The sequence below is a fragment of the Pogona vitticeps genome, chromosome 5 (assembly GCF_051106095.1).
Source record: "Pogona vitticeps strain Pit_001003342236 chromosome 5, PviZW2.1, whole genome shotgun sequence".
Classification (NCBI taxonomy): Eukaryota; Metazoa; Chordata; class Lepidosauria; order Squamata; family Agamidae; genus Pogona; species Pogona vitticeps.
In genome coordinates, this window is record NC_135787.1 from 2,635,820 (window position 1) to 2,648,466 (window position 12,647).

General features: G+C 44.5%; 1 protein-coding gene across 2 annotated transcripts in view; it reads right to left on the reverse strand.

Annotated features, from left to right (window-relative positions):
• LOC110071156 (C-type lectin domain family 10 member A) overlaps window positions 1–12,647 on the reverse strand; it is a 40,715-nt gene that overhangs the window by 4,452 nt on the left and 23,616 nt on the right. The window contains exons 6-8 of one of the 2 annotated variants that reach the window (XM_078394422.1): window positions 11,814–11,900; window positions 9,648–9,799; window positions 6,357–6,466 (exon numbers count right to left, since the gene is read on the reverse strand). In XM_078394422.1, coding sequence (XP_078250548.1) covers window positions 6,357–6,466; window positions 9,648–9,799; window positions 11,814–11,900 — 349 coding nt within the window. The remainder of the gene's footprint in view (window positions 1–6,356; window positions 6,467–9,647; window positions 9,800–11,813; window positions 11,901–12,647) is intronic. The other variant, XM_073002171.2, reaches the window with a different exon arrangement.

Here is a 12,647-nt window from a genome sequence, read left to right on the forward strand (position 1 = left end):
ATAACACCTCCCAAGACCTGACATTCCATCTTGACAGGCCTTTGAAACCAGGTGTCCAGAAGCCAACACAGTACTCCAGCAAAGACAGACTAAAGCAGAAGAGAGTGGCACTGTTGCTTCTCTTGATTTGGGCACTGTAAGGAAATTGAAGGGAACTGGGACTTGTAGTCATATAAAGATGGAGTCTGTTAGGTTCTGTGTAAGATGAAACTATATAAATTCTTAAAAGATGACGCTGTTAAGGTGCTACACTCAATATGCTAGCAACTTTGGAAAACGCAGCAGTGGCAAGAGGATTGGAAAAGATCAGTCTACATCCCAATCCCAAAGAAGGCCAGTGCCAAAGAATGCTCCAACTACCGTACAATTACACTCATTTCAAAACTAGCAAGGTTATGCTCAAAATCCTACAAGGTAGGCTTCAGTAGTATGTGGACCGAGAACTCCCAGAAGTACAAGCTAGATTTCAAAGGGGCAGAAGAACTTGAGACCAAATTGCTAACATGCGCTGGATTATGGAGAAAGCTAGAGAGTTAGGAGAGGAGAGTGTAGGAGAGAGTCACCAATTTACAGAAAAAGACAAAAGCCTATCTCACAGACATAAAAGACTCCACTCCCAAGCTAACTACACCAGAGCACAGAGTGCTGTCCTCTGAAGATGCTGGCCACAGAGACTTGTGAAACGTTAGGAAGAACAACCTTCAGAACATGGCCAAAGAGCCCGAAAAACCCACAACAACCATTAGATCCCGGCCGTGAAAGCCTTCGTGAATACAAGGCCCAGTTTCTTGTTCTTTCTTTCTGGGCCTCTCTTGGCATTAGGCCTCTCAGTTGTCTTTCCTGGCTATAGCTAGTGACATGAGTAGATCTAGGTGGGAGAAGGCATTCTGCTAGATATCGAGGTCCTAAACCGTTTAGGGGTTTATATGTCATCATTAACACTTTGAAGTCAATGTGGAAACGAATGGGCAGCCCATGCAAGGCTGCCAGAGTGGGAGAGATATACTGGTCTTTTCTCGTTCTACTAAGTAATCTGTAGACCACATTCTGCACCATTTGAAGCTTCCACATCAATCTCAGTTGTGTAATGATGTTTCAAATTGTATTCCTTGTGTACCGCAACTTTCTCTGTGTAAATAAGACACGTCGGGGTGCCCCTGTGTTCAATAAAGAAATATTGCATTTCCCACTTTTCCTGAAATCGTCTGTGCTCATCACCAACCTTTCTCTTCACCGCAGGCTTTGAAAAAAACATGTCTGGGAATGTGTATTATATATAATTCCACTTGGTGTCACTTTTGCATTGAAGTTTCAATCAAGCGTTTAGCAAACATCTCAATGCATGGAGAACATCATTTTCACTTCTTTTTCTTGTAACCACAGCATGGTGGTCGGTGGATAAAAGCCGGGTAGCAATCTCCTTTGTTTTTACGCTCGATGTTCATGTCTTTCATGATGACATGAACACCATGGCGACTGCTCACGGACTGTTATCCTCCGTGCTGTTGTTACAGGAAAAAGAAGCGGAAATGGCACTATGCTATTGTTGATGTCATTTGTTTTGACTACTTTTACATCATATAGAAATACGTATATAAAATGTTCATTGTGTGAGGCAATGCAAATAGCACTATGCAAATAAAAAACAATGATGCACTAATAATGGTGCAACACTATAATTGATCTGGGTTACTAGGGACTATTATTGCCAATGGACAGGTGTCGCTATGTGACTGCAGACTATATGAGACTGCATTGAGTTCCTTACTTTTCTTTTATCCTGCTGCATACACATTACTTCAATTTATTTTGTCAGAGAGAGAGAGACCTTATATTAACTCTCTAAGTGCCATTGACATGTGTGTATAAATAGAAACACACACACACACACACACACATGTATAATGTCCCACTGGGCAGCAACTTAAAAAACTTTTGTTGAAGTGTTGTGAATGCAGCACACTGAGACGAATGTCCGTGTGTGCCCAATAGAAACAAGGCAGCAAGCCAGGCACGGAAGAAAACACTCCATGGCAACACTGCTGTAACTTTCACTCTTTGAGAAATGTATCTCTGCTTGCATCAAGCCCGGCCGATGTCCCAACCCTGAGAACCATATACCCCACCATGATTAGTAGGTTCGTTCAGCTCCGCACACAACACTGTAAAGTGCCATACATATCAAACCCGTAGGCCGCACTAACATTAAACTTTCATATTAAGGCGGGGGCCACAAACTCTCATCCTAAGGGCCGCAATTGCCTCGCGGGCCGCAAGTTTGAGACCCCTGACATAAAGGAAGCCAGATGCATGAGTCTGCAAGAGCTGGACATGGCTGTTAATGACAGGACATTTTGGAGGTCACTCATTAGGAGAAGGAAAACTCCAATTTCAAACCTCCACTGCCTTATGACTATATCCACTTATGGAAAGGGCTTCAGGAGATAACCTCGAGGCAAAATCCGGAGCCGGAGTCCCAGAGGCAATTCTGCCAACTCCTGCAACGTTGCTGGAACCAGTTGTATTGGCTCTTGCCTTTCCACTGGACTATTTCAGCGATGTGGAGAGGAGGGATCTGCTGCTTGGGTAACAGCATATCGCCCATACTATTTTACCCAGGCTTCGTGCTCTGGAGAGGACACTCCAGCTTCGCATACAGCGTTGAAACAACACGGGAAGTAGCAGTTACCGGTTATAAGTCTTTGCTCAATTGGCGTAGAGCATGACGCCAGGGGCTACTTCTGATGGTGGGAGAGGTCATTGCACCTCAATAGGTAGATACCGCCTGCCTTAAGCTGGGCAGCCCCCAGCCAATAAGGTGCTACCTCGCCACGTTCTGTTAACCTCACGGGGTGCGTGGGGTTTAGGGTGAAACCCAAGAAACAGATCGATAACTGTGCACCATGCAACAATCATAAGAAAACTTCTGCCCTAAAGCTGGGCACCTGGAATGTACGGACAATGACCCCTGGCTTTCCTGACTACGGCTTTCCTGATGACCTGCAAGAAATAGGCGATGTGCGCAAGACAGCTGTCATTGACATGGAACTGAGTAGACTGCAGATGGACATTGTTGCCCTGCAAGAGACAAGACTGCCAAACTCGGGATCTGTCAAAGAAAAAAACTTCTCATTCTTTTGGCAGGGAAAACCATCAAGTGAGACCAGGGAGTATGGTGTTGGCTTTGCAGTCAGAAACACCCTTCTGAGATCCATTGTTCCACCTACTGTGGGGAGTGAAAAAATCCTGTCTCTGCAGCTCCACTCATCAGCAGGACCAGTAACCCTCATTAGTGCATATGCACCAACACTGTCATCCACTCCAGAAGCGAAAGACAAATTCTATGACGATCTGGCAGCTGCTATCAAAAAAGTCCCTGAAAGAGAGGCACTGTTCATTCTTGGAGACTTTAACGCTAGAGTTGGTGCTGATCACAACTCTTGGCCCACCTGTCTAGGCCGTTTTGGCATTGGAAAGATGAACGAAAATGGCCAACGCTTACTGGAGTTTTGCTGTTATTATGGTCTATGCGTCAGCAACACGTTCTTTAATACGAAGCTGCAACACAGAGTTTCCTGGAGACATCCAAGATCCAAGCATTGGCATCAGCTCGATTTGATCCTCACTAGACTTTCTAGCCTTCCTAGTGTTACGATCACATGCAGCTACCAGAGTGCTGATTGTGATACTGATCACTCCCTGGTGTGTAGTAGAGTAAAACTGCGAACAAAGAAATTGTATCACACGAAAAAGGAAGGAAGACCACGTATTGACATCAGCAAGACTCGCGATCAAAGAAAACTGAAGGAATTTATCCAAGCACTTGAGGAAACCCTTCCAGGTCCGGCTAATGTAAATGCACCTGAACGATGGGAACACCTCAAGAACACTGTCTATAACACCGCCTTGTCCACCTTTGGCAAGAATTTATTTATTTATTTATTTATTTATTGGACTTATATACCGCCCCATAGCGCTACAAGCACTCTCCGAGCGGTTTACAATTTCTTAATTATACAGGCTACACATTGCCCCCCCAGCAGGCTGGGTACTCATTTTACCGACCTCGGAAGGATGGAAGGCTGAGTCAACCTTGAGCCGGCTACCTGGGATTTGAACCCCAGGTCGTGAGCAGAGTTTTAGCTGCAGTATGGTTCGAAGCCCATTCGGAGGAGTTAATGCCAGCCATCGAGGATAAGAGAAGAGCTCTAACAGCATGCAAAACCTGTCCTAGCGAGTACAGCCTGCAAGCTCTTCAAGCTGCTCATACCCAGTCCAACAGGCTGCCAGGAGATGCTCCAATGATTATTGGCTTCAGCTCTGCTCTCAGATACAGATAGCAGTGGACACAGGTAACATCAAAGGAATGTATGATAGTATCAAGCAGGCCTTAGGTCCATTACAGAAGAAATCTGCTCCCTTGAAGTCTGCTACAGGTGTGATCATACAGGACCAAGCACAACAGATGGAAAGCTGGGTGCAGCACTACTCTGAGCTATATTCCAGAGACCATGTAGTAACCGAAGAAGCATTAAATAACATTGAGTGCCTGCCTATCTTGGAAGAGCTGGACAGCGAACCAACCTTAGCAGAAATAAAAGCGGCCTTGGATTCCCTCGCCTCCGGCAAGGCACCTGGAAGGGACAACATCCCTGTTGAAGTGCTGAAATGCGGTAAGGAGATCATCACCACTGAACTGTATGAAATCTTTTGTCTCTGCTGGAGGGAAGGTGGAGTACCACAGGACATGAAGGATGCAAACATCATCACATTGTACAAGAACAAAGGAGACAGGGGCAACTGCAATAACTGCCGTGGCATCTCTCTTCTTAGTTGTTGTAGGGAAGCTGCTTGCCCGTGTGGTGCTGAAGAGGCTCCAGGTGCTTGCAGACAGAGTCTGTCCAGAATCACAGTGTGGATTTCGAGTTAATAGATCCACCACTGACATGGTATTCTTCCTCCGACAGTTGCAGGAGAAATGCAGGGATCAACAACAGCCACTCTTAGTGGCCTTCATAGACCTTACAAAAGCATTTGACTTGGTTATCAGGGATGGCCTTTTTAAAATACTTCCCAAGATTGGATGTCCACCTCGTCTCCTTAACATCATCAGATCTTTCCATGAGGAAATGAAAGGCACTGTAGTTTTTGACGGCTCAACATCAGATCCCTTTGACATCCAAAGCGGAGTGAAACAGGGCTGTGTCCTCGCACCAACCCTTTTTGGGATCTTTTTTGCTGTCATACTGAGGCATGCCTTTGGAACTGCAACAGAAGATGTCTATCTCCGGACTAGATCAGACGGAAAGCTCTTTAATCTCTCTAGATTGAGAGCAAAGACCAAAGTCCAACTGAAATGCATGTGGGACTTCCTGTTCACCAATGATGCAGCCATTGTTGCCCCCTCTGCTGAAGACCTCCAACAACTCATGAATCGCTTTAACAAGTCCTGCCAAGACTTTGGACTTTGGATTCCAAAGGATCTCCTGTATGGAGAATGAGTGCAGGGAAATCGCCCCAGAGGGAGACCACAGCTGCGATACAAGGATATCTGCAAGCGGGATCTGAAGGCCTTAGGAATAGACCTCAACAGATGGGAAACCCTGACATCTGACCCTTCAGCCTGGAGGCAGGCAGTGCATCACGGCCTCTCCCAATTTGAAGAGACCTTTGTCCAGCAGGCCGAGGCAAAGAGGAAGTCACAAAAGCAGCAAAACCAGGGAGCTGGACAGGGGACAGATTGGATTTGTCTTCAGTGTGGAAGAGATTGTCACTCTCGAATTGGCCTCCTCAGCCACACTAGACACTGTTCCAAGTCCTCCATACAGAGCACGTCACCATAGTCTTTCGAGACTGAAGGATGCCTAACTAACTAAAACATTATGACAGAGGTAACTTGAGAGCACATAGTAGCAACAGCAACCATACTACTAGGGACTTGGGACAAGTTTATGTCCCTACAGAGTCATGAAGCCCACTTGGTGACATTACTGCAGTCCAACTTCTTACATCTGCCCTACTTCCCACAGGTGTTGTTGGGAAACCAAAGTGGAGAGAAGGAGAGCCATGTATACTGCCTTGAGCTCACTGGAGGAAAGGTGGAGTTCATATTTCTTGCACATACTAATCAATATTAAATATTGTGTGTAGGAGTTCTAGCTGCAGAGGTTGGACGTTCGATTCCCCCACTGGGCCTCCTGGAAGAAGAGCCAGCCTCAGTAGCCTTGGGCAAGCTGCACCATCGCAGGATGCCTCCAGAAGAAGGGAATGGGAAACCATTTCTGAATTACTACCTACCTGGAAAACCTTGAAAAGGATTACCATAAGTCAAAATCGAAAAATGTTTACTGACTCACGATAGCTTCACTTCTGAGTTGTCATCCACCCATCTCCATTTGTCACTTTTCTTAATTGCTCCAAGCCAATAAAAGCTGTGCCTTCCATAGACTACTTTTTCTATGAAGTCCTGTAACAAACAAGAGCAATCAGAATATCTTTATTGGAAATGAGGGGACAGATGTTAATCTCACCAGAAAATGTTCCTTTCTCAAGAAGGCAGCAGACCTTTTCAAATTTTCACATGGGAGAACTGGAGATGAAGAGCATGTGTGTAAAGAGAATGTGGATAGCTCCGAGGGAGACCTTGTCACTGTGTTGTTAAGATCAATGAGGGAGGAGTGATCCACAGTTGCATTGTGGGAACCTTTTCTCTACTCCCTGCCCCTAGCTGGCAGTGTTGATACAGGTGCCCCTTCTACTGCTACTGGTCAAAGAGATAGCTCTTCTTTGCCTCCTAGCTGGCTGGAGATCAGGGAGGCAAAAGGGAAAAATGTGTTGTGTGCCTTATGGCCCAGTGGGCCGGACCAAAAAAAAGACTCCTAGGAGTTACAGATATCATGTTACAGGATGGGATAGGAGCACTCCAAAAACAAAGTAGTTCTCAACTACAGAAAACTCTCTATACATCATACAAGAATTACACTATATGCACGTTAATCAGTTTTTGCATGCCTCAGGTAGCAGTTGTGGCTCCAACCTTTGTGCCTTTTCAAATCGCCCGTCTGGAAAAACTGGGGCTCCTTCTCTTTGTGTTTTAACAATGCTGCCCACTCTGACATGTAGCACTGTTTCAAATGCAGGAGATCTGTCAGTTTGGTGAAGGGGATGGAATCAACTGAGGTGCAGCTGCATGGCAAAGGAGGCAAGCCGAAGCCCCCTAGAAGAGAAAGAAGCCCAACCACAGGTCACACTGACAAGTGAGGTGTGTAGGAGAAAGGGGAGATTTGTTGTGAGCTTTGAAAGAATGTCACAACAACCTTCATATGAGCTTCTGAGAGCAGAGCATGAGACATCCCTATAGCAAAATGTGTGCCAGGGTAGGCACACTTGCCCTGAGTATGCAGAAGGCATGGCCAGCCAATACCAGGACAGTTTCATGGATGAGATGGCCTGAGAGGTTGGTTGTTGGCTAATGAGTTTCAAGGGCAAACCTGTAAATGCACTTGTGCCAAGAGGAGCTCTGAGCATTGCTGTGACAAGTGGTGTCACCTAAAGAGGAGCCAGAAGAAGGAGAATGTGTAGGCTTCGCAAAAGAAAGAGAAGGGGTACTCTTTCATGCGGGGAGGAGGAGTAAATAGGGCCAGGAGATTTTGCTATTAATTGTCTGAATAGACTCCCCTGTAGGTTTTGATGTCCTCTAAATTATGGTATTCTGGTGAAAAGCCCCAGTTGCCCAACTTTGTTACAGCCCTGGATCTGAGGAAGGTTGGAAGCATTTATTTATTTATTTATTTTATTTTATTTTATTTATTTTATTTACTGTATATCCCGCCTATCTGGTCGGTTAATGGCCATCTGAGAGACTGTAGGACGGTCCTTTAGGGCCAGGAGAAACTATGCATACAACTTTCTGTCAATGGATGGGAAAGCTGGCCATTTCAGGAGAGCCCACTCTCAAGGTCTTGTATTCTGGGCTCTGGCTTTCCCCCCTCCCAGCAGGGACAAGGTAATCAGCACGCCCTGACACCTTCTGCTCAGACCCTTTTGTTGTTAAATCCTGAATCAGTCCAGAAAATGTCTCAACTGAGTTTTGATCTGACTGTGGATGAAAGGGCTGACCTGGCACATTAGAGACCTGAGTGGGAAGGGTAGTCCCCCAGGTTACTCCATCCAACATCAGGTTAAACTGGAAGTGCATGGGACGGGTCACCCTTGTGTTTAGAAATTCCATCAAGGTTAGCAGATTTGCCACCTTGGCTTGTGCCGGGTTGGACTACCTCCACCTGTCAGTGGACCAATGGGACAGAATTGGGGTAGTCCTACTGTACTGTTCCCCTTGCAACTCAAATTCTTGGGTTTTTTGTAGGGGTTGTTTTTATACCAGAGGACACTGGTTGAGGTAAGGAGAAGACTTGGAAGTTGGCATCCCTCCATCCCCTGGGCTCATAACTGTTTTGGGTCTCTTTTCTGGCTTGCAAAGTCTCTTCAGATCCTTAAGATAACAATAGCACTCACTGCCAGAGACAGTGTCTCTGTGTCATACAATGAGTTATGTGGGAAGACCTGTGGATGCTGAGCCTCCAGCACATCTCTAGGAGAACCCTTTTGGCAACATTTTGTTTTGTTTTTATATTCCTTCTCCCCTATATTTTAATACCGTATAACCCTACCAAATCATCCCCTGCCATTCTAATTTATTGTGATATTGTGGCCAGTCCCTGGCAGCTTTGGGGAGAAATTGTTAACTTGGGTCTTTTTCTACTTATGGAGGGATGTGTTTTGATAGGACGGAGAACAGAGTTGGGGAGCAGCTAATGGAGTTGTTTGGGGCAAGAGAAGACGTGGTAGGGAATGTCAGCTGCAGCATCTCTGCTGGATTACTGCAACACACTCCATGTGGGGCTGCCTTTGGAAAGTGTATGGAAAATCCAGTGGGTCCAGAACGGTGCAGCCAGGTTGTTAACTGGGGCTGATTAGAGGAAATGTATTACTCACCCGTTGCACCAGCTCCACTGGCTGCCAGTCTGTTTCAGGACACAATGCGAAGGGGTGGCTTTAACCTATAAAGCCCTAAATGGTCTGAGTCCAAGCTGTCTAAAAGACTGGGGCAGGATTTAGGCTTTCCTCTGAACTAGGCCAGAGAAAGACAGGGCCAAACTACACAGTACTCACTGAGCTTGCTTTTAGATATGGAGCCCCTTTACTGAGTAAAAGGCATCGGCTTCTCCTAACCCAACCTTTCCTCAGTTCTACATCTTGCATATTAATTTGCTTTGTTTTGTGATTCATCATTGGGAAGATAAGACCCTCGTATGGGTTCAAGGCAAGAAAGCATGCAGAAAGTTGCAGGCAGCAGCCTGAGTGAGCTGCAAGGACATTGGTGTTGCCTGGTGGGAACTGGTGATGGTGTGGGCTGACAACGGCTGAAGGATTAAATTTGTACTTGTTTCACTCCAGTATTTCCTAACAGAGCACATAAAAACAATACAGGTTTTTAAAGATTTCCCCCTCATTGAAACAGAGCTCCTGCAATGCCACCCCTTCTGCTTCTGGAAGGAAAGACTGGGAGGAAGATTAGTTGGAAATGATAGGAAGGCACCCAAAGGTGGAACAAGGGGTCACCATGCTACGAAGGGTGTTCTGCTTACCTCCTCATGTTCACTTTCAATGTGAACTAATTTAGCTTTCTCTTTCTCACAAACTTTTACTGCATTGTGCCAGGTGTTTGCTCCACTAACAAATAAATAGATTGCATCTTTATTGGCCATCCAGTCATGATTCAATCTGTAACGAATTCCAGCTTTCACCCAAGATAGATAATGAGAACAAAGAGACAAGAAGAAGTGTTTAGTAGATATCAATTTGTATGCTTCTCTAAATGTTACAAAATAAAGCTGGAATACATTTCCCCATAAAACACACAACATTAACCAGAAAATCAGGTGTTTATTATAATAAAAACACTTTGCCTATTTGAATTGGGATCTCATTTGTATGCTTCCCTATTCTATTTTTTGAATCCATCATATTTTTAAAGTGATTTCCAGCTTATCTACAGCTTATTGCTACAAACTAGCAGCATTATATATGAGAAAATAATGCATAAGGATCACTTGCTGTTGTTTAGTCGTTAAGTGTCCGACTCGTCATGACCCTATGGACCAGAGCACGCCTGGTCCTCCTGTCTTCCACTGCTTCCCGGAGTTGAGTCAAATTCCTGTTGGTCACTTTGATGACACTGTCCAGACATCTCGCCTTCTGTCCTCTTGCCTTCACACTTTCCCAACATGAGGGTCTTTTCCAGGGAGTCTTCTCTTCTCATGAAATGGCCAAAGTCTTGGAACCTCAGCTTCAGGATCTGGCCTTCCAGTGAGCACTCAGTGTTGATTTCCTTCAAAATGGATAGGCTTGTTCTCTTTGCAGTCCAGGGGACTTTCAAGAGTCTCCTCCAGCACCACAATTCAAAAGCATAAATTCTTTGGAGGTCAGCCTTCTTGATGGTCCAGCTCTCACTTCCATATATCGCTACTGGAAAAATCATAGCTTTGACTATGCGGACCTTTGTCGGCAAGGTGATATCTTTGCTTTTTAAGATGCTGTCGAGGTTTGTCAACGCTTTCCTCCTACAGTACGACAATTCATGTTCCAATAAACAGCATACCCTTGAAGACTTTCACGGCTGGGATTTGATGGTTGTTGTAGGTTTTCCGGGCTGTTTGTCCTTGTTCTGGAGGTTTTTCTTCCTAATGTTTCACCAGTCTCTGGTTCTGGTGAAAAGGACAAAAAGCTGAGCCCTCAGCTCTAAGTGCTCTAAGTACTCAACTATCCCACACACTACATCAGAACACAGACAGGGTTCTAACTCCTGTCCTCTGAAGATGCCAGCCACAGAGACTGGTGAAACGTTAGGTATAAAAAGCTCCAGAACTTGGCCAAACAGCCCAGAAAACCTACAGCAACCAAACAGCATACCCTTATTTCTCTAAATCTATTTTGTGGATCACTTGCTCTTCACTCCATTTCTAACATGCTATCTTAGTTACTTACATATGCTCTCATCCACACCCATTCATACTAATATGGTATACTGGTGTAATTGGAAGATTTCACATATAAAAATAGCTTTGTTGTAGCATTTAACAAGCAGGTGGAGTTATAAGTCTTCCTGGTGAGCAACATCTACAGTGTCTCAGAAATATAACTTTAGGAGATGAATCTACTTCATCGCCTTTGTATATTTTGTACTTTTAAAAATTTGCTGCCCAAAATTGCATATCTAAAATTTCATTCAAATCTATGTAGCAAATTTGCACCCACTGACATCTGCAATATCTCTCCTCTTAACTTAGTAATTGTTGTTGTTGTTCAGTCGGTATGTCGTGTCTGACTCTTCGTGATCCCATAGACCAGAGCACGCCAGGCCCTCTTGTCTTCCACTGCCTCCTGGAGTTGGGTCAAATTCATGTTGGTTGCTTCAATGACCCTATCCAACCATCTCGTCCTCTGTTGTCCCCTTCTCCTCCTGCCTTCACACTTTCCTAACTCTTATTTAAATGTGAAGGGAGTAAACAATCCCTATAAGATTTTTTGAGATGCATCTTACAATATAATGGCTTAAGCTTGTGTACCTGTCCAAAGTAATTATCTCTAGAGGGCCACAGGGACACCCCCACCTCCAGGACTCACAGAAAGAAAATAACCTCTTCAGTTGTGTGTGTGTGTGTGTGTGTTTTCAGCCAAGGCAGATTTAGTGTGAATTCTACCCCCACTCCAGCACCAAAATTCATTGGCATCATAATCTTAAAGTAACTCACCTATTTCGTTTTCCAGGTCATTAAGCAATAGAGCCAATGCAGCTAATTCTCCTGCAATCTGGTCTGCATCAAAAATTGTTTCAATATCTAAAATGAATTGCAATAGTTCAAGTTAGGGGAATTTGTCTTGAAAGCCACTTCCTAACTTTACTGTGATGTTTTGCACAGTGCGCGAGTTTGTATGCATGTACTGTAATTTATGCTTTGTGGGGTGTGGATGTTTTACCGGTTGGGATGGGTTGCCTGTTTTTCTGGGTGCAGGAGGAGAATCTGTGGCATGGGTGAATGTTTTGCTCAGAAGTAAGCTTTTACACTTCGCCAGTGGTGTGACGTTAGGTGGCACAACTCTCCCACTTCAAAGACTCCTCAAATGCTCTTTTTTGTGATTATAGTTCCCAGAATCCCACAGCCAGATGGCAATTGGAAAATATAACATTTCCGAGGTCTGATCCAAACACGGAAGGAGGCCCAAAAGAGTATAGTTTCTGTGCCTGCACTATTTTTGACTGCTGTCCATTTTAAATGTTTGGGGAAGGACATGTCACAAGCCACATCAGCTACCAACAGCACATTTCAGCAGAGATGGATGAGCTATTTCTAGCTCTCTTTTGAAGTCACGTCATATTCTTTTAAAAAACATACATCTGTCTAAAGTCACCTATCTATCTATCTATCTATCTATCTATCTATCTATCTATCTATCTATCTATCTATCTATCTATCTATCTATCTATCTATCTATCTATCTATCTATCTATCTATCTATCTATCTATCTATCTATCTATCTATCTATCTATCTATCTATCTATCTATCTATCTATCTATCTATCGTC